Source organism: Ranitomeya imitator, chromosome 5, assembly GCF_032444005.1.
Source record: "Ranitomeya imitator isolate aRanImi1 chromosome 5, aRanImi1.pri, whole genome shotgun sequence".
NCBI lineage: Eukaryota > Metazoa > Chordata > Amphibia > Anura > Dendrobatidae > Ranitomeya > Ranitomeya imitator.
Genome location: NC_091286.1, coordinates 168,379,047 through 168,405,820, shown reverse-complemented (window position 1 = coordinate 168,405,820; position 26,774 = coordinate 168,379,047). Strand labels below are relative to the sequence as shown.

Sequence of the window (26,774 nt, the reverse complement as noted above, 5' to 3'; positions counted from 1 at the left end):
ATCCACATCCGAAATCCCGCTTCATATGGACAGATGTAATGGACAGAAGACATCTCTGCCCAGGAAAAAATTCTTGCAGCGACTGATTTCATTTGACGTACTTTGTGCCCCCTGGTGATGGAGGTATGCCACTGTGGTCATATTGTCGGAATAAACTCGTACATGATGATCTTGGACAAGGGCAGATGCAGCTTTCAACGCTTCTTCTACCGCCTTCAGCTTTCTGAGGTTTCAGGAACTGGATCTGATATCTGGGGACCATACACCCTGGAAATGGCTTTTCTCTACAGTGCCCTAGCCCCTCTGACTGGCGTCTGAAGTGAGTATCTTCAGGGGAAGCTGATCCCAGCTGTTTGCCCTTGAGCCTGCTAGGCTACTTCCTGGTCTTTGGTCCTCATCTTCTTGTAGTCCTATATTGTTCAGCAAACACCAGCCTGTACTGGAAGGTTCTGCATGCAGAACTGGCGTTACTTCTTGGAATAGCAGTTTCTTCCCAACCTAGGAACTGCTTTAGGACGTTCCATGGTTTCCGGTGTCCCCCCGAAGAAAGCTCAGAGAAAGATTTTACGGCGAGTGCCCAAAATCTTATTTTATTATCCGGTATATATACAATAACAGGATTTTTGGTTGCTTACCGTAAAATCTGTTTCTCGGAGCCTTCATTGGGGGACACAGGAACCATGGGTGTATGCTGCTGCCACTAGGAGGCTGACACTATGCAAATAAAAAAGTTAGCTCCTCCTCTGCAGTGTACACCCTACCGACAGGAAGTAGGATATTCAGTTAGTGAGAAAGCAGTAGGAGAAGCAACGTGTAAAAGAGAAAGAATAATAATATAATAATAATAAACTTTATCTACATAGCGCCAACAAATTCCACGGCGCTCCATAGATTAACAGTTTCAAACACTCAAAGAGTGTTCAAAGAACTCAAACGTAAACGGTAAACAGAGCTGTTCAACCTGGGAGGGTGCTGTGTCCCCCAATGAAGGCTCCGAGAAACAGATTTTACGGTAAGCAACCAAAAATCCTGTTTTCTCTATCGCCTTTCATTGGGGGACACAGGAACCATGGGACGTCCCAAAGCAGTCCCTGGGGTGGGAAAAAACAGACTTCCATCAAGTCCGAGGACTCACCACTGCCGCCTGCAGGATCCTTCTGCCCAGGCTGGAGTCCGCCGTAGTTCGGCGAAACGTGTAGATGGAAGACCAGGTAGCCGCTTTGCAAAGTCGTCGGCGAAGGCCCCATGACGTACCGCACTGGAAGCGCCGACTGCCCGGGTAGAGTGAGCCTTTCTCAGGAGGGGGCACTCTTGTTCTTGACCCGGTAAGCTTCCAAAATAGCCGTTCTGATAGAGCGAGCAATAGTCGCCTTGGAAGCCAGCAGACCTCTACGCACGCCATCAGGGATGGCGAAAAGAGAATCCATCTTTCAGAAAGCAGCCGTGTTAGCCAGGGAGATCCTCACTGCCCTGACGAGGCCCAGCCTGTTCAACGATCGCTCCAGAGGATGAGTCGGAGCTGGACAAAAGGAAGGTAGAACGATGTCCTCGTTGAGGTGGAAAGATGAAAACCACCTCGAAAAAGGAAGGAAGGTGGAGGCCTGGGACCACCTTGTCCTGGTGGAAAATCAAGAAAGAAGGTCGGCAAGAAATGGCCGCCAACTCAAAAACGCGGCGGATCGAAGGGATAGACCTGAGAAAAGCCACCTTCCGAGATAGAACTGACAGGGAAAACTCCCTGAAAGGCTCAAAGGGGAGAACCCCTAAGAACAACCAACACAACCTTTAAACCCCATGAATCCACAGAGGCCCTGTACGGAGGGACCGCGTAGGCTACTACTTGAAGTAAGGTCAACCTGTGGCTGAGAAAATAACGTCTTCTTAAAAGGGAAGAAGAGCGCAGGAACCTGGCCCTTTAGGGAACAGAGCAAAGCCCGAATCCAGTCCTGCCTGAAGGAAAACCAAATGGAAGGCAGGGAAAAAGGACATAGGTGAAAAGCGGTTGGACCCGCATCAACGAAAGTAAGCCTTCCAGGTACGATAGTAGATCCTGGAAGAAGACGAAGGCTTCCCAGCCTGGATTATAGAGTGACCCATCTGGGCCGAAAGACCGGACGCTCTTAGAACTGTGGAGTCCACAGCCACGCCGTTAAACTGAGCGACCGATAATTCGGGTGGCAGAATGGACCCTGAGACAGTAGATCGGGTCCGTTGGGAAGGCACCCGGGGTGTCCGCGAGAAGATTGACGATGTCTGCAAATCAAGATCTCCTGGGCCAATCTGGGACGATCAGAATGACCGGCACCCATCCAGCCTTGATCTTTTTTCGACAGCTTGGAAAGCAAGGGAAGGCGTGGGAACCGATAGGGGAGCACGAACTGCAACCAAGGAATGGCCAGAGTGACACCACTGCGAGAGGATCACGGGACCCTGGGCCGACCCGAGGGGCCTTCCTGTTCAATCAGGACGCCATGAGGTCCACCACTGGAGTCCCCCATGGAAGAGCAATCCGATAGGAAACCTCCTGAAGGGCCATTCCCCTGCCGCGAGGCCCTCGCGGCCTAAATGTCCACGCCGGGGACATGCACTGCAGAGCTCACCAGGACCGTTGCCTCTGTCCAAAGGAGGATCCTGGAATCTCGGCCGAGGCCAGAGAACGCCAAGTCCACCCCTGGTGGTAGACATGCCACTGGTGTTGTCATTGTCTGGATTCGAATTGGCAGGCTGCTGAGAATCCTTACCCAGTGAAGGAAAGACAGAAAGATGATCCTGAACTCGAGGACATTGATCGGCAAAGAGGACTCCTGCGCCGACCAACAACCCTGAAAGAACAGGAGGCAAAGCCCCGCGCTCCGCCGAGCGGGCCGGCGTCCGTCGTCACCACCTGCCAGGGAACTGGAAGGAAGGATATGCTGTGAAGGATCCACTCTGGCATAAGAGAAGTGACCTCGGCCACCAGTCGAGGAACCGTTTGACCCAGAAAAACCGGATCGGACGATGCAGGGAGAAGACAGACATGTCCCCTGTGATAGAATAGCCTGCTGAAGAAGTCTTGAATGAAACGGCGAAGGTAAAATTGCTTCCGATGTTGCAACTAACCTCCTTAGGACCTTTAAGGCCCATCGGAAAGGAGGGGAGCCGAAAACCCAGGAGCAAGCGAACTTCCTGACAAAGGAGGGATATCCTGTCTTCGGGAAGGAAGACTCTGGTCCGACAAGTGTCGAAGAACATGCCCGGAGATACGAGGCGCTTAACAAGACGGAACTTCTTCCTATTGACGAGCCACCTGCAACGGCTAGAATGTCGGGAAAGGTGGATAGACTTTCGGGAGCCTGAAGCCGAAATTCCTGAGCCTCCATGGAAGCGATTACTGAACGAGGTAATATCATCCTGAAGTGTCTCTGACGAAACTTCCTGTTCAGCAAATTGAGATCCGGACTAGGACGAACCTTGTCGTCCTCTGTCAGTACAAAAAGATTCGAAGAGAAGCCTGTGAACTGTTGAACCGTTCCTGTTCTGGGACGGGAACGATTACCCCGGATTTAAGGAGGGAAACAATGGCTCTAAAGAAACCCGGGACCAGAGCGGGGTCTCTTGGAGGTTGGGATTCGAAGACAACGATCCCAGGACAGTGAAATTAAGATTTTGTATCTAGAGGATACAAGTGCCCTGGCCCATGCATCCTCTACTGAGGAGACCCAGACGTCCCTGAGGAACAGAAGACGGTTGCCCAGCCTGAGAAACGGGCTGGGGTCTAGTCGTGGGTCATGCCTAGGTGGAACTTCCAGTCCAGGACCTGGAGAATCCACCTTAGGAGTAGCGGGCACACCAGGAAAGAGTGAGTCGAAGAATACCTTCTTCTCTTAACGTGCCTGTGGCCTCTGCTGATGCGAAGAAGGATCTGATGCCGCAAAACTTACGAAAAAGGTCGAAAAGACCGAAGTAGCCGCCTAAGGGGAAGTAGGCGAGGTCTGGAGAAGGGGACTGGTGCCGCCAGTGGCGTCCTTAATAATTTGGTCCAGCTTGGAACTGAAAGGACGTGAACCTTTAAAAGGCAGGCTCGTAAGGGACTTCTTTGATGACTCTTGAGCCAAAACGGTGCGACGGCTGGCAACAACATTACTGGGCGCCTATGCGGCAGAAGACGCGACGTCCAGGGACCAAATTATTCCCGGCGTGAGTAATCTGGGTGGCAAGTTCCGCCAGCCGGCCTGATGGAGCTCCAGCTTGAATGCCCCAATGGAGTTGTTTAGCCCCTCGGATACAGACTTCGAAACCCAAGTGGAAGCCAAAGCCGGGCATTGGGATGATGCGGCAGTTTCGAAAGCCGACTTCACGAAGGATTCCATGATCATATCGATGGAATCTTTCAGAGCCGCCCCACCGGACAGCGTAAGGACTGTGTTGGTGGCAAGTCTAGCAGCCGACGGATCCCCAGGGGGAGAGGTCGTTCTCTAACGCCTCTCATTCTGGTTGGCAATGAGATCCGGAGGAAAGCGACATGAGACTCCAAGACGCTTGTCTCCTTGAGAACGTCTGGTCGAATTCGCACTTTCTCTGGCCAGACGCTCCTCGAATTCAGGATGAGGAGCAAATACCTTGGGAGGTAGTTTAGACCGTCTAAACGAAACCGCCTGATCTGCGGGTTTCGTAGAGGAATCTTTGATGCCACAGGTCTGATTGGTCGCTCCAATGAGGCTTTGAACCATATCCCTCATGTTAGCGATTTGGTTCGAATCCGGACCCAAATTATCCTCTGAAGGCGCATCAGAGAAAGCCTCGCCTGACTCCGGGGGGAAAGACCAGGGGGAAGTCGACCACAGAGAAGGACCGTGGGGCGAAATGGACCAAGAAGAGAACTCAGACCGGCGTTCCTGTCTGGATCTTTCGCGGCCTGTATTAGAAGACTTGGACGGAGCTTCTTGCGACCCGCTGGCTACTACGGAAGTCTGCAGGGGCAACCGATCAGGCACGGACACAAGGATCTGGGACACCCGTGTGAGATCCGCTACTGATAGAGACAGAGAGGATGGGGACTTTGCTCTGAGGCGGAGCAGCAGGGGGGGGTCCTGGGCGGTGAGCATAATGTGGGTTGCTGCAGGCCTGCCTGAGAAAAGGTAGGAGGTCGGAAGCGACCTCCCTTAAAATTAGACCGAACGGGTCCGAGGAAAAAAATCAGAAGGGGAGAGTATCAGTCTGCGGTGCAGAGGTACTCACGGCAGACGCTGCGGTGGGCCTAAGGTGAACACGCAAAGTGTTAGACTAAGCCAGAAGAGGGAGGACAAAAGCGACTTCCCTTAAGATTAGACATGGCGAAGGAACCCCTGAAGAAGCCAGAAGGTTAGGGGACAGGAAAGCAGAGGAGAGAGTCAGTCTGCATCAGAGCTACTCACAACAGGTGATGGATGGAAAGCTGCACTCCATGATGTCGATGGTCCTTAACGCAGGGGTGCAGGCAGACAAAGCAGACTTCTGGGACACTCTTCTGTCCGGGATCGGCTGCAATGCTGAACCGCAAGGGATGAGGACGCCAGGCTATGCGCTTTGAGGAGCCAGCGCCAGGTGGTCCTGATGCCGAAAAAACCCTTTCAGGGGCGCAGGAAAAAGTGGGCGGGGCTAACCGCCAGGCCAGGTGCACCAAGATGGCGCCGGGGGCGGAGCTTGCCGATGAAAGCCGGGCGGGAGAAAAGCCCGCCTGAGGGAAAGAAAGTGAGGAGACGCGGCGCCGGAAGTAGGCCCCAGAAGAAGCCGGGGCCTAAATTTGGGGCCGGCGGCCGCCGGGGAGGTACGCGGTTGTCGGGAAAAAACGGTGCGGTGACCTTGCAAATACAGGCGCAGCGCGGCCGCAGGAGAAGGCGGCGCTGTTGCCTGCAAGGCCGCCGCTGCGGGAGAGAAAGTGCGGCCACAAGAAAGCGGCGCGGCTGCCTGCAAGGCAGCCACGCTGTGTGCGGCTGCAGGAGGAAGCCGATGCGGCTGCCAGAAAGGGGGCAGCGCCGGGGGAGGAAATGGCGCGGGCACGGCCGCGGCGCAGCGTCAGAACACAGTGCGGCAGGAAAAAGGCAGCGTGGTTACCTATAAGCCAGGCTCAGAGATGCGGCCACCAAAGTAGCGCGGCTGCCACGCGTGGGGCCAATAAGGCGCCAACCAGGCCAAGGCAGCCTGGGGAAAAACTGCGCAGCACTGAACTAGGACTGCTCCAGTGACCACCCCGGATTAGTGGAGGCTCTCAGGCGGAACAGCATGGGGGGGGGGTATGTGGAATACTCACCTAAAATATCCCACGCCGTTCTGACTAACCTCAATCCGGGGAAGATATCAGACGTCCAGGGAGCTGATGGACGACCTCGTCTCCTCCAACCGACAGGCTCTGGTGGGCGAGTGGGTGGGGGACGGAGCCAGGACCGGACTTCTGAGCACGCTTGTGTGCTAGGATCTTGGTCCTGGAGAGGGATCTATGAGGATACGGGGTGGCAGTACACGCCGTACTCATAGTCCGTATTGTGGGAGTACAGGTGTGACTGTTCACCCTGTATCCCTCCGGAAACCTGAAAAGAAACGACGCACATTGAGGTAGATAAGGGTCTAATGAAAGACCCGTGTCCACCTCCTACTGACACTAAGCTAAACTGAATATCCTACTTCCTGTCGGTAGGGTGTACACTGCAGAGGAGGAGCTAACTTTTTTATTTGCATAGTGTCAGCCTCCTAGTGGCAGCAGCATACACCCATGGTTCCTGTGTCCCCCAATGAAAGGCGATAGAGAAATAGCACCAATCAAATGCTAGAAAAATGTCATGTGATACATAGGTCTTAAAAAAAATAAAAAAATAAAAAAATTCCAAAATGTAACCAATAAATTCAAAACAATAATGTGCAGAAGGATATATACAATAGATAATGAACAATAAACAATGCACAATGATTAAAAAATAAAGACAAAGAAAATGAAGAAATACAGAGGGAGGGACATTGCTAGTAATGAAACATTAGTTCATTTCGTTTGTTCAAACCACCTGGAAACCTTGTACCTAGATTAAAGATCCAGAACGCTTCTCTAGTAAGTAACGCTCTATGAATATCCCCACCGCGCGGAGGTTTTTTAATTTTCTCAATACCTATTACTTTTAAAGAAGCTGTGGTGCGACTATTATTTGTAGTGCATTTGATGTCATACAAGTGTTCCGATATGCGTTTTTTTAATTTCCGAGTAGTACACCCGATATATGATTTGTCACAAATCGTACAATCAATTTTGTGGACTACAAATCGTGTATTACAGTTTATAAATGTTTGAATTTTGTATTGATTTTTATTTCCTCCGGTACCAAAAAACTTGACGGTAGTAAGATGTCTGCACGTAGTGCAATTAGTTACATTATATTTATAACAACCTATACAATGCAACCAAGTATTAGTTGAATGTTCAGAAGAAAAGTGATTAGGAGATATTATGTTGCCTAAAGTAGGCGCTTTTCTGGCTACTATATTGCATCCATTAAACAGAATCTGAGCAAGAGTGGGATCTTCAAATAAAATGGGCAAAGCTTTATTAATAATAGTTTTGATTTTATTGAACTGTGGACTAAATTGTAGACACACGTATGGTTTGTTGCCTATATTAGTTCCATTTATAATTTTCTTTTTTTTATTATCGCTTGTTCCACTGTCTATCTCTGAGGGGATAAGACTTGATTGCTCTTTCTGATTTACTATATGTGCTGCTCTGTCTAGCATCCAATGCGGATATCCACGTTTTAAAAATTTGTTTCGTCTTTGAATTAGATCTTTAAATAGATCATTATTATTGTTACAGTTTCGCTTCAATCTCGTGAATTCACCTACAGGAATTGCCTTAACTGTGTGCCTGGGATGACTACTTTTAGCGTGAAGTAAACCATTACCTGCCATTGGTTTTATAAAAGTTCGTGTGGAAATAAGTTCATTAGGAACACCTGTCAACTCCAGATCCAAAAAGGAAATCTTGGACACAGCCTGAACATATGTGAATTTTAAATTGAAATTGTTGTCGTTGATATAATTTACAAAGTCCTGTATGGCAGATACATCGCCACGCCAAATAAACAGCGTATCATCGATGTATCTGCCATACCAATGAATACATGCAGAAAACGGATTGGAAACTGCAAAAAGGTGTGAATACTCCCAATAAGACATGACCAGATTTGCTAGGGAAGGTGAAAATTTAGCCCCCATGGCCACACCTGTGCATTGTAAAAAAAATTCGGAATCAAAAGAAAAGAAATTATGCGTCAAAAGAAAATAAGTTACCTGTAAAATAAAATTAATCAGATCACTTGAATATGAACTATACTTGTTCAGATGGAATTGTAACGCTTGAATTGCAACATTGTGAGGGATACAAGTATATAAAGAAACGACATCGCAACTTAGGCTAGGGTCACATTGCGTTAGTGCAACCCGTTTAGCGCTAGCGGGTTGCGCCAACGCAATGTTTTTATGTGGCCGGGTCCCGGGGTCGCGGTAACGTCCCCGCTCTCGCAGATCCCCGATCTGCGAGAGCGGGGAACGGACCGCGGGCGCGCCTCGGACGCTGCAAGCGGCGTCCGCGGCGCACCAGGAAACACCGGCGTGTCGCTAGCGCGTGCCGAACATGGCACGCGTTAGTGCTGCGCGTTCCCATTGCCGTGAATGGGCGCGCTAACGGACGCGTTGCACGGCGTTAATTTCGCCGTGCAACGCTGTCCGTTAGCGCGTTCCCATTAACGCAATGGGAACCAAGCCTTAGCCAAGTATATTCCAATTTCCATTTCTTTTTTGTTATGATACCCAGTATATCTTTGGTATCCTTAATATATCCTGGGGTCCTGGATACCAATGGCTGTAGTAAAGAATCAAGCCACTGGCTAAGAAATTTATTCAGAGATCCTATGCTGGAGACTATGGGTCTCATAGGTGGAAAAGCGGCTTGTTTATGAATTTTAGGAAGCCCAAAAAATCAGCCTGTTTAATAGTCAGGACCCCCAAAGATATTCCCTCGTCAATAATTTTGTCAATTTCAGATTTAAATGAGGGGGTAGGATAGATCAATTTTTTGTAAATATTAGTGTCCGCTAAAGATTTTAAAATTTCATTTTTAAAGTCAGAGGAATTCATGATGACAATTATCCCTCCTTTATCACTAGTTTTTATAACTATGTCATTCATATCTTTTATCTCCTGAATAGCTCGTTTCTGGTTTATAGATAAATTGTGTTTAACTGAAACCCTTTGATTCTGCAGGGTTTTAAGATCTCGCTCCACTATTTCTTGAAATTTATTCATACATTCAGCCCGAGACTGCAAAGGATAAAAAAAGGGGTTCTTTGTTACCAAATCTAGAGATTGATTGACCAATTTATTGGATTCAGTATCCTGATCCTGTAAATCCTGCAGAATCAAAAGGGACATTTGTTCATGAAAATCCAAAGAATGAAAAACATTTGTTGTCCCATAATTTTCCTCAGACAAATATTTTTGTTGTTCTCGTCCAGCCATGTCTCCGATATCCCCACCATGTCATAATTAAGTTCAAACAAAATTAATTCTAATTCCTCCATTTTGTTGGTGAGGCTTCTGGCATTAGTATACATGCACTTTATGTATCTCTCTTTACCTCTATTTTTTAAAATATCAACTGTTCTAACCCCACCTCCCATTTCTTTATTTGTGCCCAGGTCATTATCTTCCCCTCCTATAAAATACCCCCCCCCCCCCCCCCCTCCCGAATCTATAAAATTAATACCCCCCCCCCCCCCCCCCGAATCCCTAGTTTAAACACTCCTCCAATCTTCTAGCCATTTTCTCCCCCAGCACAGCTGCACCTTCCCCATTGAGGTATAGCCAGACCCTAGCATACAAACTGTAGCCAACTGAGAAGTCGGCCCAGTTCTGCAGGAACCCAAACCCCTCCTTCCTACACCAATTCCTGAGCCACTTATTTATCTCCCTAGTCTCCCGTTGCCTCTCTGGCTTGGCACAGGCAGTATTTCAGAGAATACCACCTTGGAGGTCCTTGCTTTAAGCTTGCAGCCTAATTCCCTGAAATCATCTTCAAAGGACCTTCCACCTACCTCTAACTTTGTCATTTGTGCCAATGTGCACCATGATTGCTGGATCCTCACCAGCCCCCCCCCCCCATAATCTGTCAACCCGATCAGCAATGTGTTGGACTCGAGTGCCAGTTAGGCTGCACACTGTTTGATGATCCCTGTCTTTGTGATCACTACTCACTTAACTACAATCTTTAATCTCTCCCTCTCCTCAGGCATTTTCCCGTCCCCCTTCAAACACTATCATTACTCCGTTACTAAAGAAACCCACCCTCGACCCATCCTGCACAAACTACAGACCGGTCTCCAATCTCCCCTTCATCTCTAAACTCTTGGAGCGCCTAGTCTACTCCCGCCTTACCCGTTACCTCTCCATTCACCCCCTCCTAGACCCTTCACCATCCGGCTTCCACCCCCTACACTCGACAGAAACTGCACTCATCAAAGTGACCAACGACCTTCTGACAGCAAAATGTAACGGTGACCACTCTCTGCTCATTCTTCTCGATCTTTCTGCAGCTTTCGACACCGTTGACCACCCTCTCTTACTCTCTAGGCTCCAGTCACTTGGCATTAAGGACACTGCTCTCTCCTGGTTCTCCTCCTATCTTTCTGACCGCTCCTTCAGTGTTCTGTTCTCTGGCTCCACTTCATCTCCTCTTCCTCTCACTGTCGGGGTCCCCAGGGCTCAGTCCTTGGCCCCCATCTCTTCTTCTTCCAGTACCATCTTTATGCCAACACACAACTATACACGTCATCCCTTGGCCTTACTCCTGCTGTACTACAGAACACCACTGACTGTCTGACCGCAGTCTCCAACATCATGTCCGCTCTCTATCTGAAACTCAACCTCTCCAAAACTGAACTTCTTCTGCTCCCACCATCTACTAACCTCCCTAAACCTGACGTTTCCCTCTCCGTGGGTGGCACCATAATAATACCCCTGCAGCAGGCGCGCTGTCTGGGTGTTACGTTTGACTCCGATCTCTCCTTCACATCCCATATACAATCTCTTGCCCGCTCATGCTGCTTACACCTAGAGAACATCTCTAGAATCTGCCCTTTTCTTACCATAGTATTGAAAGATAGGAGACAAAAAAAGCGCAAATAGGGTCTTATCCCCAGGATTGTTTCTGATCAATTGTGAGAGAACTGCTCCCCTGGTAGTACACAGTACAAGCGTGTAGTTTGTCAGCTGCTGCAGATCCACAGGTCGGCGCTGCGACCTCTCAGAACCGTTATAATAGATGAAATGTGGATTACATCCGCGCTGCTGCGACAAATAGATCCAGATATACTTGTAAGATGTTCGGGTGGTTTATTCAACGCGTTTCGAAGCTCATGGCTTCTTCTTCAGGAAGTTTCCACACAGAGATATGACACATGGTACTGTTGTATGTATGTAGAATGTATATAAGCGGGGCAACAGTACCATGTGTCATATCTCTGTGTGGAAACTTCCTGAAGAAGAAGCCATGAGCTTCGAAACGCGTTGAATAAACCACCCGAACATCTTACAAGTATATCTGGATCTATTATTTGTCGCAGCAGCGCGGATGTAATCCACATTTCATCTATTATAACTTTTCTTACCATAGAAATAACAAAAACCCTCACTGTCGCCCTGATCCACTCCTGCCTAGACTACTGCAACGCTCTATTAATTGGCCCCCCTCACTCGACTTTCCCCTCTCCAGTCCATCCTTAATGCAGCAGCCAGGGTCGTCCATCTGGCTAATCGTTATTCGGACGCGTCCGCTCTTCGCCAGTCATTACACTGGCTGCCCATTCATTACAGGATACAATTCAACGTACTTGTTCTCACCCATAAAGCTCTTCACAGTGCAGCACCCCCTTACATCTCCTCCCTCATTTTTGTCCTTCGGCCTAACCGACCTCTGCGCTCTGCAAATGACTTTCGGCTAACCTCTGCACTAATCCATACCTCCCACTCCCGACTACAAGACTTCTCCCGTGCTGCGCCAATCCTCTGGAATGCTCTACCCCAAGAAATTAGGACCATCCACAACTTGCATAGTTTTAGGCGCTCCATCAAAACACATTTGTTCAGAGCGGCCTATCATGTTCCCTAATCAGTTATTTTGTTTGTGTGTAGCCCATTCACTACTTCCATCTATCCCCCACTCCCTGAAGATGGCTGGACCATCATTGTAAATACACACCTGTACTTTGTATCTCCCATCCTCATTGTAGATTGTAAGTTCTCACGAGCAGGGTCGTCTTGTGTTGCTTTAATTATTGTATTGTTAACATTGTTACTTATGACTGTTGTGTTTGAAGCTGTTAAACTGTAAAGCGCTATGTTGGCGCTATATAAAGATTATTATTATTAGTGACAGATTGCCCTATCTGTTCTCGTAATAATTGAGTCCCCCACAACAAGCACCTGCTGTAGATAAGCCCATGATGACGGTGAGCTTACCTCACCATCGATTTTGGGGGCGAGTTCCCTTTAAAAAGGTTTGGCATTTCCACTTTTAAACACTAGGGGGGGGGGGGGGGGGGCAGCTAATGAAATTTGACTAAAACCTAGTGTACAACTAGCTCACATTATTGCACTGCAGTAATTATGGGCGGAGTCTGTTGACATGGCTGTGAGCAGAGTGAGAAGCCATTTTGTTGGAGACTACAAAGTTATACTGACAAGTAGACCGTCACTGAGGATGGCAGGCAGCAAGGATTCTGGGAGAAATGTGGTGGAGGGAGCAGGGTGACAGCAGCACAGAGTATTTTAGGAGAGCAGTGTGCTGGACTATGGGGGGCGCCCTGTTCGGTGCGCGGAACAGCCAGAAATTGTACATAAGAGCGCTGTCTTTTATACACATGGATGGACCGTCTGCTCCACAGAAATCCAGGAAACATTTCTGCGGATTGATGGCCTGTTCTGATCCAGACTTTGCATGCAAAGACCCCATTCCCCTCCTCAGATCCTGTCTTCTCCATCCTGTCCTGGCGATGTGTGAAAGCGAGGTGATAGGCGCAGTCCGGGTGATGCTGGGAAGGAAATGTAGCCATATAGTAACGATAAAAATGAGACGCCTCTCTCCAGCTACCTCACCAGCCCTCCCCCTGACTGCACCTAACTGTAGGTCTTGCTGCCCCCTCTATTACCCCAGACCCATGTGCAGCTGCTCAACCAGAACCACCATAGAATGGGTCCCCTTTCTGATTATATTGCCATACAGATCACACAATACTGTCCTATAGTTCTCACATAATTCCATCATATAGATCGCAAATAACGATGCCATAGTGTTCTCACATAATACCACCATATAGATCACACATCAGGAGGGAGAGGAGTGTATAGGAGAGGATTAGATACATGGCCCAGCAGTCAGTATCACACATAGGAGGATTAGATACACAGCTCAGCAGTTTCACACCAGATAGTATTAGATACACAGCTCAGCAGTTTCACACCAGATAGTATTAGATACACAGCTCAGTCAGTATCACACAGGATAGGATTAGATACATGGCTCAGCAGTCAGGATCACACAGGGGAGGATTAGATACACGTTTCAGCAAAGTATCACATAGGAGAGGATTAGATACACGGCTCAGCATACACCAAGACACAGAATAGGATTAGAAACATGGCTCGGCAGACAGTATCACACAGGGTAGGATTAGATACACTGCTCAGAAGACAGCATCACACAGGAGAGGATTAGATACACAGCTCAGTCAGTATCACACAGGGTAGGATTAGATACACGGCTCAGCATACAGTAACAAAGAATATGATTAGATACACAGCTCAGCACAAATTATCCCATAGGAGAGGATTAGATACACGTCGCAGCACAGTATCACACAGGGTAGGATTAGATACATGGCTCAGCACACAGCATCACACAGGAGAGGATTAGATACACGTCTTCGCACAGTAACACATATGGGAGGAGATACACTGCTCAGAGTCAGCATCACAAAGGATAGGATTAGATTACCTCTCCCCCTCCCTCGACGATATTACTTCACTGCTGCAGACGCTGCTCCTTTCTCCCTCCTGTGGCATCCTTGGTCTCCTCCTCCTATAACAGCAGGGAGCTCACAGAACACAGACACTGTGCTCCAGAAAGATGTCGCCGATCTCCTGCCTCTTCTGTGATGTGGACGGACCAGGGGGCGTGGCCACATCACTGCAGGGAGCAGCTCAATGTAAAGTATAGGGTCGGATGCCGACCGCAGACGTCTATGCCCAGGGCTGCCGTATTTGCAGAGTGTAAGTGTCATGCAGCAACACTTACACTCCTGCAAAGCAAAATGGCGGCGCCCAGTGGCTGAAAAAATTAATAATAATAAAAAAAAATGTTAAACTTAAAAAATGTAAATTTGTATTAAAAATAATTGTTTATATAAACAATTTTTAATACAAAAAATAAAATGTGGCACCTTCCCTTTAAAGAGTTTTTTTTCTTCCCTTCAACAGCAATCCATCCTAAAGCTCAATGCACATCTACTGGCTAACAAGGCAAAAATATATTTTTCCTGTACTTTCACCACAAAAAGTTTGTTTTACCAACAGATTGCACATTTATACAAAGGAAAATGGGTAGAAAAGGTACCAAAATATGTCAAAATTTCTGCTGACTGTGGCAATACCCCACATGTGGCTGTACAGTACTGCTTAGCCACACAGAGGAGAGCACATTATCGTAGAATAGTTTGGGACTCCATATACAGAGCCGTTAAGTGCCAGAAGGACAGGACCTCCCCTCACTTAACCCTATTTTGGGAATTATACCCCTCTGGGAATTTATTTACAGGTGTAGTGACAATTTTAATGGATGTTGTAGATTTAAAATTGCAAATCTGCCACTGTAGTACCAAATACATTGTAGTGCCCAAACATTATGCCAGCTTGAGCTTCTGGAAACATTCATCCAGTAATTTAAGCAGGCGCTTATCGCTAAAATTCCTAAATGTGGTTTAGGGACATTGTGTGGCTCACAAGGAAGCCCCCTATATTTCCACTGACAGATAATGGACCGGAGTGGGGACTTTTGTGAATTACAGGTTTTATTGGGAACATGTTGGATCACATTTATTCTGTGTTCTATGCTGAGCAATTGCATTGGAGTTTCCATCTAAATCTCCCTTAAAAAGAGACAGACCCCGCCAGACGACGTCCACAGTGCCTCGTTATAGGGAATCTTTCGCCGGGTGTTTGGTCTGAATCACGTATTTCAGAGAATTACACGGAAACTCCAGTGTAAGCGCTCACAGTAAAGCGCAGGATAAATGTGAGCCAAGCCTTACTGGAGATCTTGGGAGGCAGAATCACAAAATAAACAGTAGGTCAAGAATTAGTTTGATTTATTTGTTATGCCTTCTCTAGAGCAGTACAAGACGGCTAAATTCTGTGGTTCAGTATGATTACAGCGACAGCAGACTTCTGTTTTTTTTTTATGTTTAGATACCGGCACACAAAAAAAAATCCTTTTTTTCCCTTGCAACTTAAGTTTTTCATCACCATATCTTGAGGGTTATATTTTTGAATATCTCTGCAGACGGTCATGTGAAGACTAGATTTTTTTTTTTATTTTTTTTATTTCTCCGCTGACGGAACAGTATGGCGGCTTTTTTTTTCTTTTTTAAAAAGGTGAGTGACGTTATCAGCTATACCATTTTCATTTACATTCGTCTTTTTTATTGCGCTGTATTCCACTTTTTTTGGTGGTATGGTGAAAAAGCAGTTTATTTGTTTTTTTTTAAATGTGTTCACTGAAGGAGTTAGGCCTCTTTCACACTTCAGTTGTTTGGCGTCAGTCTAAAACCGCCATTTTCCTCAAATAACGGATCCGTAATTTTTTTTTGACGGATCCGCTATTTTCCCATAGACTTGCATTGGCGGACGTTGTCTGGACATAGATGGACATTGAAACGTTTTTTGTCAACGCCAAAATGGCGGATCGCGACGGATCCGTCGCGTACGCCATTCCATAGAATGGCCGCCTGTGGGCGACGGATCCATCGCGACCGCCATTTCGGCGGATCCGTCGCCCCAATCCGCTTTTTCAATTGCGCATGCTCCAAAAAGTAGATACTTTTCCCAGACAACCCCCAAGTAACGGATCCGTCAAAAAAACGGATCCGTTAGAACCGTTTTCTCAACAATTGTGACGGATCCGTCACTATGTCGGAAGTGACTGACGCCAAACAACTGAGGTGTGAAAGAAGCCTTAGTGTGACCTTGTCAGGCCACATGTACACTGAGTATTTGGTCTGCATCTCACGTCAGTATTTGTAAGCCGAAACCAGGTGTGGAACAAAAAGAGGAAAAGTATAATAGAAACACGTCACCATTTCTGCTTTTATTACTCACTCCTGGTTTAGGTTTACAAATATTGACCCGTGAAATTATTGATCGGCTCGTTCTCGATGCGGTGATACCAAATGTGTACTTTTTTATTTTTACATAAATATACAGATTGATTGGAATACTATAATATTCTATATATACACACATACTTCTAATAGACTTTAACTTTTAGGCTATGTGCCCACATTGCGGATTTCTGTGCAAATATTTCCGCTCAGTTTTTGAAAAATCTGCAGGTAAAACGCACTGCATTTTACATGCGGATTACCCGTGGATTTACAGCGTTTTTTTGTGCGGATTTCACCTGCGTTTTAACACCTGCGGATTCCTATTGACATGGTACTTTAAACCAGATGGAAAACTGCTGTGAATCCACAGCGGATCCGAAGGCAAATCCGCAACGTGTGCACATAGCCTTATTACTCTGATCACTGGGATAGCGCATTACACATGTCAGTGTTAAACAAAACGTTTCAGGGGTGCCGACTGGGTGGGAGACTGAACCCCCTCCCCGAGCCTTCTAAAAGCTGCCAAAGAAAGAGTAAAGAAACTTTCTACAGTCATGGCTACACTGACTTTATAACCTCTTACCTGTTCAGAATCTGTGAAAGTAAGCTTCAGCAAATCTTCCATAAGTCCCATTTCTTGACATGTTTCATACATATGTTTCAGCAGCTCTTCAACTTTCAATCGGCTAGAGTGGAGCTTTTGCAGGTTCCAAGCCTCAAAAATGTGCCTAGAAATAGTGATATATCATTAAATATACAGCCAGTGGATATTCTAAACCTATAGCTGTGCCCCATTTCATCATGATACTGGAATTGTATATGCAGAACACTCCAAAAGACAACTAGAAATTAACATGTGACAAGGGCAACAAAAAACTCACCTGTTTGATAAAAATACAGTCATGTGAAGCTTGACCTCTGCACTGTTGGATATTGGAGGCTTCATAACTTGAATATAGCGTAGGGCCTGTCTGTGGTCTCCTTGGCACATTAAGGTCTCAATAATCAGATTGTGCTGCCATGTCATTACCTTACTTGTGGCAGGATGGAGAAGACAGTCCACTGAATTCTAGAAGTGAAAAAATTATCTTTTATTCATGCTTAAAGGGAACCTGTCAGCTACAAAAAAAAACATCATTTATCTGCAAATGTAGTGGTAATAATGCCCCCTGCACATTGACTGGCTGTCTGTAGACAGTCAATGCACGGTGACAGTGATTACAATAACGCTCAACGTGTATCGACAAGCAGCTCCCTGCACCATCCTATGGAAGCGAGAAGCTGTACAAGAAAGCGAGAATGAAACTTAACCCAAGGAATTTTTCATTTTTGTGGCCATTTGTTCCTAAACTTCTCCGCTGACATACATATGAGGGATTGTTTTTGCAGGATGAATTTTACAGTCATACCAAACATGCAGCAGTTTCTATTTAAATAAAAACCTTTCACCAAATTTTTCATGTTTAGCAGGACACAAGATGCAATAGTGGCTGCAGAGAGGAATTTATTTTTTGGCTCTCTGTTGAGTTGATATTAGCAATCAAAGTATTTTGCACCTATCAAGTTATCTTTTGTCAAGTGCAAGTGTTTTTGTTTTCACAGTTGGTTGTGTACTTCTCTCCACTGTATGATGCTAACCAATCATAAGCAGGCAGCAACACAGCAGAAAAAGAAGACGCCCTCACCATAGCTAAGAATGGGTGTCTTAGGGTACCGTCACACAGTGCAATTTTGATCGCTACGACGGCACGATTCGTGACGTTCGAGCGATATAGTTACGAGATCGCAGTGTCTGACACGCTCCTGCGATCAGGGACCCCGCTGAGAATCGTACGTCGTAGCAGATCGTTTGAAACTTTCTTTTGTCGTCTAGTGTCCCGCTGTGGCGGCATGATTGCATGGTGTAACATATATCGTATACGATGTGCGCATAGTAACCAACGGCTTCTACATCGCACATACGTCATGAAATTATCGCTCCAGCGTCGTAGATTGCAAAGTGTGACAGCAGTCTACGACGCTGGAGCGATATTGTTACGACGCTGGAGCGTCACGGATCGTACCGTCGTAGCGATGAAAATTGCACTGTGTGACGGTACCCTTAGTGCGAGATGTAACTCTTCTGACCTAAAATCTGCTAAGTGTCAGTGTGGGAGGCGGGACAGTGCAGCTGAGTTTAGCTGCATCTCATAAACCATTCAATCAGCTCTCCTTTTAAAGCATTGTCACATGTAATGTATTGCCTCTACCCCATACAGTCTGTTCAAAGTTGTGTCAGTATCACACTTATGTAATCACTCTACAGTGAGATCAGAGCAGGCTGACATATCACACACAGAAGTATGACAGAGCGGGAAGGCTGCTCCTATGTGAGATATAACAGCCCTGATCTCACTACAGAACAAGTACAAGTTGCCCAGAAAACAAAAGACATGTGTGATTACATCTTACTGACAAAGCTGCTTTAAGCCATCTATGATGGGGGCGTGTTATTTCTCTAGTATGTTGCAGCCTGCTTATGATTGGTTAGCATCATACAGGTGTAAGAACCACATGCCACCAATGAAATCTCCGTGATAACCGATTAGGTGCAAAATACTTTGACAGCTAAAATTTTTTTATTCTGCTCTGCACCCACTATTACATCCAGACTTCAGTTTAAGATGAAACATTTGATACCAGGTCCTCTGAGTGCTCTATAAAAAAAATGAATAAAATTTTGCTTTGTGTTGCCATTTTCCTAGGCCCGCAACTTTTTTGTTGTTGATGGGGCTGAGTGAGGGATTGTTTTCTGTGCACTATCCAAACATTTTCATTGAAACAAATTTTGTGTCCATACAAATGCTTTGTTTTCTTATTACTCATTTTTTTTTAGGTTGTGAGGTGAGCAACAAAATGCTATAGAGCAGTATTTCTCAACTCCAGTCCTCAAGACCCACCAACAGGTCACGTTTTCAGGATATCCTTAGTATTGCTCAGGTGATAATTTCATCACCTGCTCAAGCATTAATTCCATCGCCTATGCAATACTAAGGAAATCCTGAAAACATGACCTGTTGGTGGGTCTTGAGGACTGGAGTTGAGAAACACTGCTATAGAGTTTACCAATGGGTTAATTTGTTACACATTTTAATGGATCATACTTTTATGACCCTGCAATAGTTTATAGTACATACCACAGTAATGCAGTATATGCACATTTTATGTACAGAGGTTATCCACTAATGACAAACCCTTTTTAAATCAATTCCGTTCCCCCTAGAAAAGAAAAATAACATACTAATCTTCCAAAAAGGTTGTCAGTCAAGCAAGATATGAAATGTAAAATTCACCGCACACTGTCCATATGGTGATGCAATTTTATTACACTCTATGACAACAAAAATAATTGTCAAGCAGAAAAAAGGTTTTTGAGTGACTATACTCAGGGACGTTTCGACCTATCCAAGGCCTTATTCAATACGTCGCTGCGTGGTCCTAAGGAGTAGAGTACTGTGGCGATATGCTGTGGAGCCGAAGGTGATGTGTGAAGCAGCGCTCCCGAGCTCTGCCTGCTGAATGTGCACAGCTGCGCTCCAGTAAACGGCCACCTGCTGATAGATGCTGCTTGTAGCAGTCAAGCAAGATAGGCGCTGATATTCCTGGTAAGTGACGTCGTTTCACATGACTGCAGCAGCAATCAGCGGCTTTTTGACTGCAGCCTTTACTATTTTGTCAGAGCGGATGTCCAAGATTCATTTTCATGCGACCACAGCAAAAGGGTGCCGCTCTGGCAATTGAATATGTATTGTTTTTATATTCTTATATTCTATGGATCTGGAATTGAATAAGCAGGAGTTTCCAGTAGTTGTCAGTCCCTTAAAGGGAACTTGTCAGCAAGATTGTGCACAGTAACCTACACACAGTGTCAGGTGACACTGATACCTTGGTTGATGAAATCTGTCTTGTGGCTGTTTCTTAGTATTTTCAGTTCTTTGTTAATGATATGCTCGTGTCCTAAGGCGGGACTGGTGTATGTGGTGCTCTGATTATATATCCGCAAGGCAGACTGATAGGTCGCTCACTGACCTGCCCCCTAGTTTGCATAATAAATACCTGTACATACTGGGAAAAAAAAAAAACGCTCTTGCATGCAGGTGCAGGCCGTGGCACCTGCGCTGCAGCATTATCGCATGGTTACTTTGCATTTATTCCCTTTTGCAGATTTACTTAAGCGAGGGAAAAAAAATGGAGCCCGGGGGCGCCTGCGCAGTACCAGCTATCGGTTTGTATAGAGATGCGATAGCTGATGTTGCGCAGGAGGCACCATCTTGCTGAAGAAAAAAAAAAAAAAAAAGTCCTCCATGAAGATGGCGCTGCCCACGCATGCGTAATAGCAGCTATTGGTGATCTCAGAAATCTGCTACTGCAAATCGCGCCATCTTGGATGAGGACATTTTTTTTCCCATCTCCAGCAAGATGGGGCCACCAACGCCTGCGCAAAAGCAGCTATTGGCTCTCTGTACAAACCGGGAGCTGCTACTGCGCAGGTGCCTCCGGGCGCCATTTTCAAAATGACTTTTTCCTCGCTCAAGTAAATCTGCAAAAGGGAATAAGCTCACAGTAACCATAATGCAACAGCACAGGTGCCACGGCCGCCACCTGCCTGCAGAAGTGTTTATTTTTTTATTTAATATGAGATGGTATTCATTATGGAAACTAGTGGGCAGGTCAGCGAGGGATCAGGGACCTGTCAGCAGTCTGCATTATGAATAATAATCAGAGCACCACATGAAGACCTCCCTCCAGGCCCGACTTAGGGCACGAGAATCTCTAACACAAAACTAAAAATAAAGATTAAGGAATAGCCACAAGATGGATTTCATCAACCAAGGTATCATTTTATCCAGTATAACAGTGCCGACCTGACACTGTCTGTAGGGTACTGTGCACAATCCTGCTGACTGGTTCCCTTTAAGGGTACTATTATAATAAAGAAAAAAAGGCAACAATACCTGATAATCATTATGATCCAAAAGCCAAAATCCTTGAATAAGTTTTATTAGACCACAAGGGACCGAAAAAGCTGTGGGAAATGATTCTATGGAAGAATCAGGCTTATCTGGGAAAGAGTACATGACATCCAACAAAAAATAGACTGTCTGGTATATAAGAGGTTAAGGTTATTTGCAATACACCATCTCCTAAATAATTAATACTTTACACAAAACGGTTAGCTTAGACAAAAGATCTGTAGCTTAATTTGTACAAGAAATTAGTGAAACTTCGGCTAACAGTGTTGGATGCTAAGGCTACTTTCACACATCAGGTTTTTGGTTTCAGGCACAATCCGGCAAATTTGCTAAAAAACGGATCCGGTGTACATAGTGAAAAAACGGATGCATACTGAAGCACCGTATCTGTTTTTTTATTTTTAGCTGGATCGAGAGAGAGAGAGAGAGAGAGAGAGAGAGAGAGCGAGAGAGAGAGAGAGAGAGAGAGAGAGAGAGAGAGAGAGAGAGAGAGAGAGAGAGAGAGAGAGAGAGAGAGAGAGAGAGAGAGATCGAGAGAGAGAGATCGAGAGAGAGAGATCGAGAGAGAGAGATCGAGATCGAGAGATCGAGATCGAGAGATCGAGATCGAGAGAGAGAGAGTGAGTAATACAACTCTATGGGGAAAAAACAGATCAGGCATCAGAAGAAACCTGATCCAGATTGTGCATGAAACTGCCGGATTGTGCCTGAAACCAAAAACCTTATGTGTGAAAGGTGCAGAAGTTGTAACACCAATATGGTGTAAAGTATGAAATACATTTTTGTTTTATGCCACCTGGTAAACATAAAAAGGATACAATTGTATGTTTGCTGATTTCATCTGTATCTTCTACTAGATATAAGTCTAGAAGTGCCTGCAACACACAATGTTAAAGTTGAGTTAGCAAGAATAGAAAAACATTAAAAAGCAGTATTCCCATCTCCATGTCTCTATCCCAATATGCAATGTAATAATAATATTAGCAAATACCTCCAAATAGAAATGTAGCATAGTTCTTTTGATTCCCTATACAGTGACTTACCGTATATACTCGAGTATAAGCCGAGATTTTCAGCCCAAATTTTTGGGCTGAAAGTGCCCCTTTCGGCTTATACTCGAGTCACGGTAGCGGTGGGGTCGGCGGGTGAGGGGGAGAGGGCGCTGAGGTATACTTACCTAGTCCCAGCGATCCTGGCGCTCTCCCTGCCGTCCCACGGTCTTCTGTGCTGCAGCTTCTTCCCCTCTTCAGCGGTCACGTGGGACCGCTCATTAGAGAAATGAATAAGCGGCTCCACCTCCCATAGGGGTGGAGCCGCCTATTAATTTCTCTAATCAGCGGTAACGGTGACCGCTGATAGAGGAAGAGGCTGCGGCACCGAAGACCGTGGGACGGCAGGGGGAGCCGGACGTCGGGACTAGGTAAGTATGTCATATTCACCTGTCCGCGTTCCAGCCGCCGGGCGCCGCTCCATCTTCCCGGCGCCTCCATCTTCCCGACGTCGCTCCATCTTCCCGGCGTCTATCTGCGCTCTGACTGTTCAGGTCAGAGGGCGCAATGACGCATATAGTGTGCGCGGCGCCCTCTGCCTGATCAGTCAGAGCGGGGAGACGCCGGGACCGGACGCTGGGAGCTGCAATCAAGAAAGGCGAGTATGGCATTTTTTCTTTTATTGCAGCAGCAGCAGCACAGATTTATACCGAGCATCTATGGGGCAGTATGAACGGTGCAGAGCACTATATGGGGCAGATATGGAGCAATATGAACAGTGCAGAGCACTATATGGGGCAGATATGGGGCAATATGAACAGTGCAGAGCACTATATGGGGCAGATATGGGGCAATATGAACAGTGCAGAGCACTATATGGGGCAGATATGGGGCAATATGAACGGTGCAGAGCACTATATGGGGCAATATGAACGGTGCAGAGCACTATATGGGGCAGATATGGAGCAATATGAACAGTGCAGAGCACTATATGGGGCAGATATGGGGCAATATGAACAGTGCAGAGCACTATATGGGGCAGATATGGGGCAATATGAACAGTGCAGAGCACTATATGGGGCAGATATGGGGCAATATGAACAGTGCAGAGCACTATATGGGGCAGATATGGGGCAATATGAACGGTGCAGAGCACTATATGGGGCAGATATGGGGCAATATGAACGGTGCAGAGCACTATATGGGGCAGATATGGAGCAATATGAACAGTGCAGAGCACTATATGGGGCAGATATGGGGCAATATGAACAGTGCAGAGCACTATATGGGGCAGATATGGGGCAATATGAACAGTGCAGAGCACTATATGAGGCAGATATGGGGCAATATGAACGGTGCAGAGCACTATATGGGGCAGATATGGAGCAATATGAACGGTGCAGAGCACTATATGGGGCAGATATGGGGCAATATGAACAGTGCAGAGCACTATATGGGGCAATATGAACAGTGCAGAGCACTATATGGGGCAGATATGGGGCAATATGAACAGTGCAGAGCACTATATGGGGCAGATATGGGGCAATATGAACGGTGCAGAGCACTATATGGGGCAGATATGGGGCAATATGAACGGTGCAGAGCACTATATGGGGCAGATATGGAGCAATATGAACAGTGCAGAGCACTATATGAGGCAGATATGGGGCAATATGAACGGTGCAGAGCACTATATGGGGCAGATATGGAGCAATATGAACGGTGCAGAGCACTATATGGGGCAGATATGGGGCAATATGAACAGTGCAGAGCACTATATGGGGCAGATATGGGGCAATATGAACAGTGCAGAGCACTATATGGGGCAGATATGGGGCAATATGAACAGTGCAGAGCACTATATGGGGCAGATATGGGGCAATATGAACGGTGCAGAGCACTATATGGGGCAGATATGGGGCAATATGAACGGTGCAGAGCACTATATGGGGCAGATATGGGGCAATATGAACGGTGCAGAGCACTATATGGGGCAGATATGGAGCAATATGAACAGTGCAGAGCACTATATGGGGCAGATATGGGGCAATATGAACAGTGCAGAGCACTATATGGGGCAGATATGGGGCAATATGAACAGTGCAGAGCACTATATGGGGCAGATATGGGGCAATATGAACGGTGCAGAGCACTATATATCGGGCAGATATGGAGCAATATGAACGGTGCAGAGCACTATATGGGGCAGATATGGGGCAATATGAACAGTGCAGAGCACTATATGGGGCAGATATGGGGCAATATGAACAGTGCAGAGCACTATATGGGGCAGATATGGGGCAATATGAACGGTGCAGAGCACTATATGGGGCAGATATGGGGCAATATGAACGGTGCAGAGCACTATATGGCAGAGCTATGGGGAAATATGAACGATGCAGAGCACTATATGGCACAGCTATGGGGCAATAATGATCTATTTTTATTTTTGAAATTCACCGGTAAATGCTGCATTTCCACCCTAGGCTTATACTCGAGTCAATAAGTTTTCCCAGTTTTTTGTGGCAAAATTAGGGGGGGTCGGCTTATACTCGGGTCGGCTTATACTCGAGTATATACGGTAGGTATCCATGGATATTAACCGCTAACTGTCACTATATGAGTGATCTTAACCATGCATACCTAAGCTACTGCTATGACAACTAACAATGTGGAGGATGGTCTCCTATCAAAGACAGTAGCCATCTTGACTGTCACACTGATTCAGGGCAGTGACTGGACCTTGCAGCGTAGTACATCTACATCAGTTGCAGGAATCCACTTCATGTACGGATGATGTCGTAAAGCAGTAAATAATACCATATATATCATTCTTCTTCCTAGTCTAAAGTTTAAGTTGTCTGGCTAGATGGCATTTTCTTGTTTTTATGCTTACGGGGCAGCCATATCGGGCAAGGTTCTAACATTCAATATGACACCCCTTATTTAACGGGGATAAATGTCCCTCTTCAGAACACTGAACATGAAAGTTCCGCGCTGGTTAGGGTCCCAACACCGTGACACAAACCAATTAGCAAGTCAACACCCATCCTGAGATCATCACCCAAACGGTGATACGGGGTTGCCTGGTTAAAACAAGTAAAGAGAGAGGCTTTACAGAGATGAAAGGTAGCAAAAGACTTATGAGGAGAATGAAAGTTTTTACGTTTCAGTTTTACTTTTTTCATTCCACTATATTGAAATTTAAAAAAAAAAAATGTTCAACATGCCACAAAGTACTGAAAAATGGGAAGACAACAGCAATCTCAGCAATATTACCCAGTGTATTTAATGAGAAATGGATTTTACATTAAGAAAAATTTAATTTTCACACATTGCAGGACACAGAACCGTGAGCATTCCAGAGAAGTCCCAATGGCTGGTAAACAACAAATGACCATTTAAACTGCATACCAGACTGCAGTGCCATCTATCTCAAGTTGGCACAAGCAGAATGCCCTGCATAAATCTTGTAAAATGTTACAAAATGTGGACAGAGGACAGGTGGCAGACAACCTGACAGCCCAGGAGGCTCAGACCACCCTTGTGAAATCAGCAGTAATCTTGAAGAGTGGAGACTTAAGGTACCTTCACACATAACGATATTGTTAACGATATCGTTGCTTTTTGTGACGTAGCAACGATATCGTTAATAAAAACGTTATGTGTGACAGCGACCAACGATCAGGCCCCTGCTGGGAGATCGTTGGTCGCTGAAGAAAGTCCAGAACTTTATTTCGTCGCTGGATCTCCCGTGGACATCGCTGGATCGGCGTGTGTGACACCGATCCAGCGATGTCTTCACTGGTAACCAGGGTAAACATCGGGTAACTAAGTGCAGGGCCACGCTTAGTAACCCGATGTTTACCCTGGTTACCATCCTAAAAGTAAAAAAAACAAACAGTACATACTTACCTAACGCTGTCTGTCCTCCAGCGCTGTGCTCTGCACTCCTCCTGTACTGGCTGTGAGCGTCGGTCAGCCGGAAAGCAGAGCGGTGACGTCACCGCTCTGCTTTCCGGCCGCTGTGCTCACAGCCAGTACAGGAGGAGTGCAGAGAAGCAGAGCGCCGGGGACAGACAGCGTTAGGTAAGTATGTACTGTTTGTTTTTTTACTTTTAGGATGGTAACCAGGGTAAACATTGGGTTACTAAGTGCGGCCCTGCGCTTAGTTACCCGATGTTTACCCTGGTTACCGGCATCGTTGGTCGCTGGAGAGCGTCTGTGTCACAGCTCTCCAGCGACCAAACAGCGACGCTGCAGGGATCCGGATCGTTGTCGGTATCGGTGCAGCGTCGCTTAATGTGAAGGGGCCTTTAGGGTACCGTCACACAGTGCCATTT

The 26,774-nt window shown here is 46.3% G+C and overlaps 1 protein-coding gene across 5 annotated transcripts in view; it reads right to left on the bottom strand.

Annotated features, from left to right (window-relative positions):
• The window catches only part of AHCTF1 (AT-hook containing transcription factor 1), a 328,409-nt gene that overhangs the window by 121,851 nt on the left and 179,784 nt on the right, over positions 1-26,774 (bottom strand). For all 5 annotated transcript variants that reach the window (XM_069769303.1, XM_069769301.1, XM_069769302.1 and 2 more), the window contains exons 19-22: positions 22,261-22,317; positions 21,425-21,571; positions 17,312-17,499; positions 17,014-17,158 (exon numbers count right to left, since the gene is read on the bottom strand). In XM_069769303.1, coding sequence (XP_069625404.1) covers positions 17,014-17,158; positions 17,312-17,499; positions 21,425-21,571; positions 22,261-22,317 — 537 coding nt within the window. The remainder of the gene's footprint in view (positions 1-17,013; positions 17,159-17,311; positions 17,500-21,424; positions 21,572-22,260; positions 22,318-26,774) is intronic.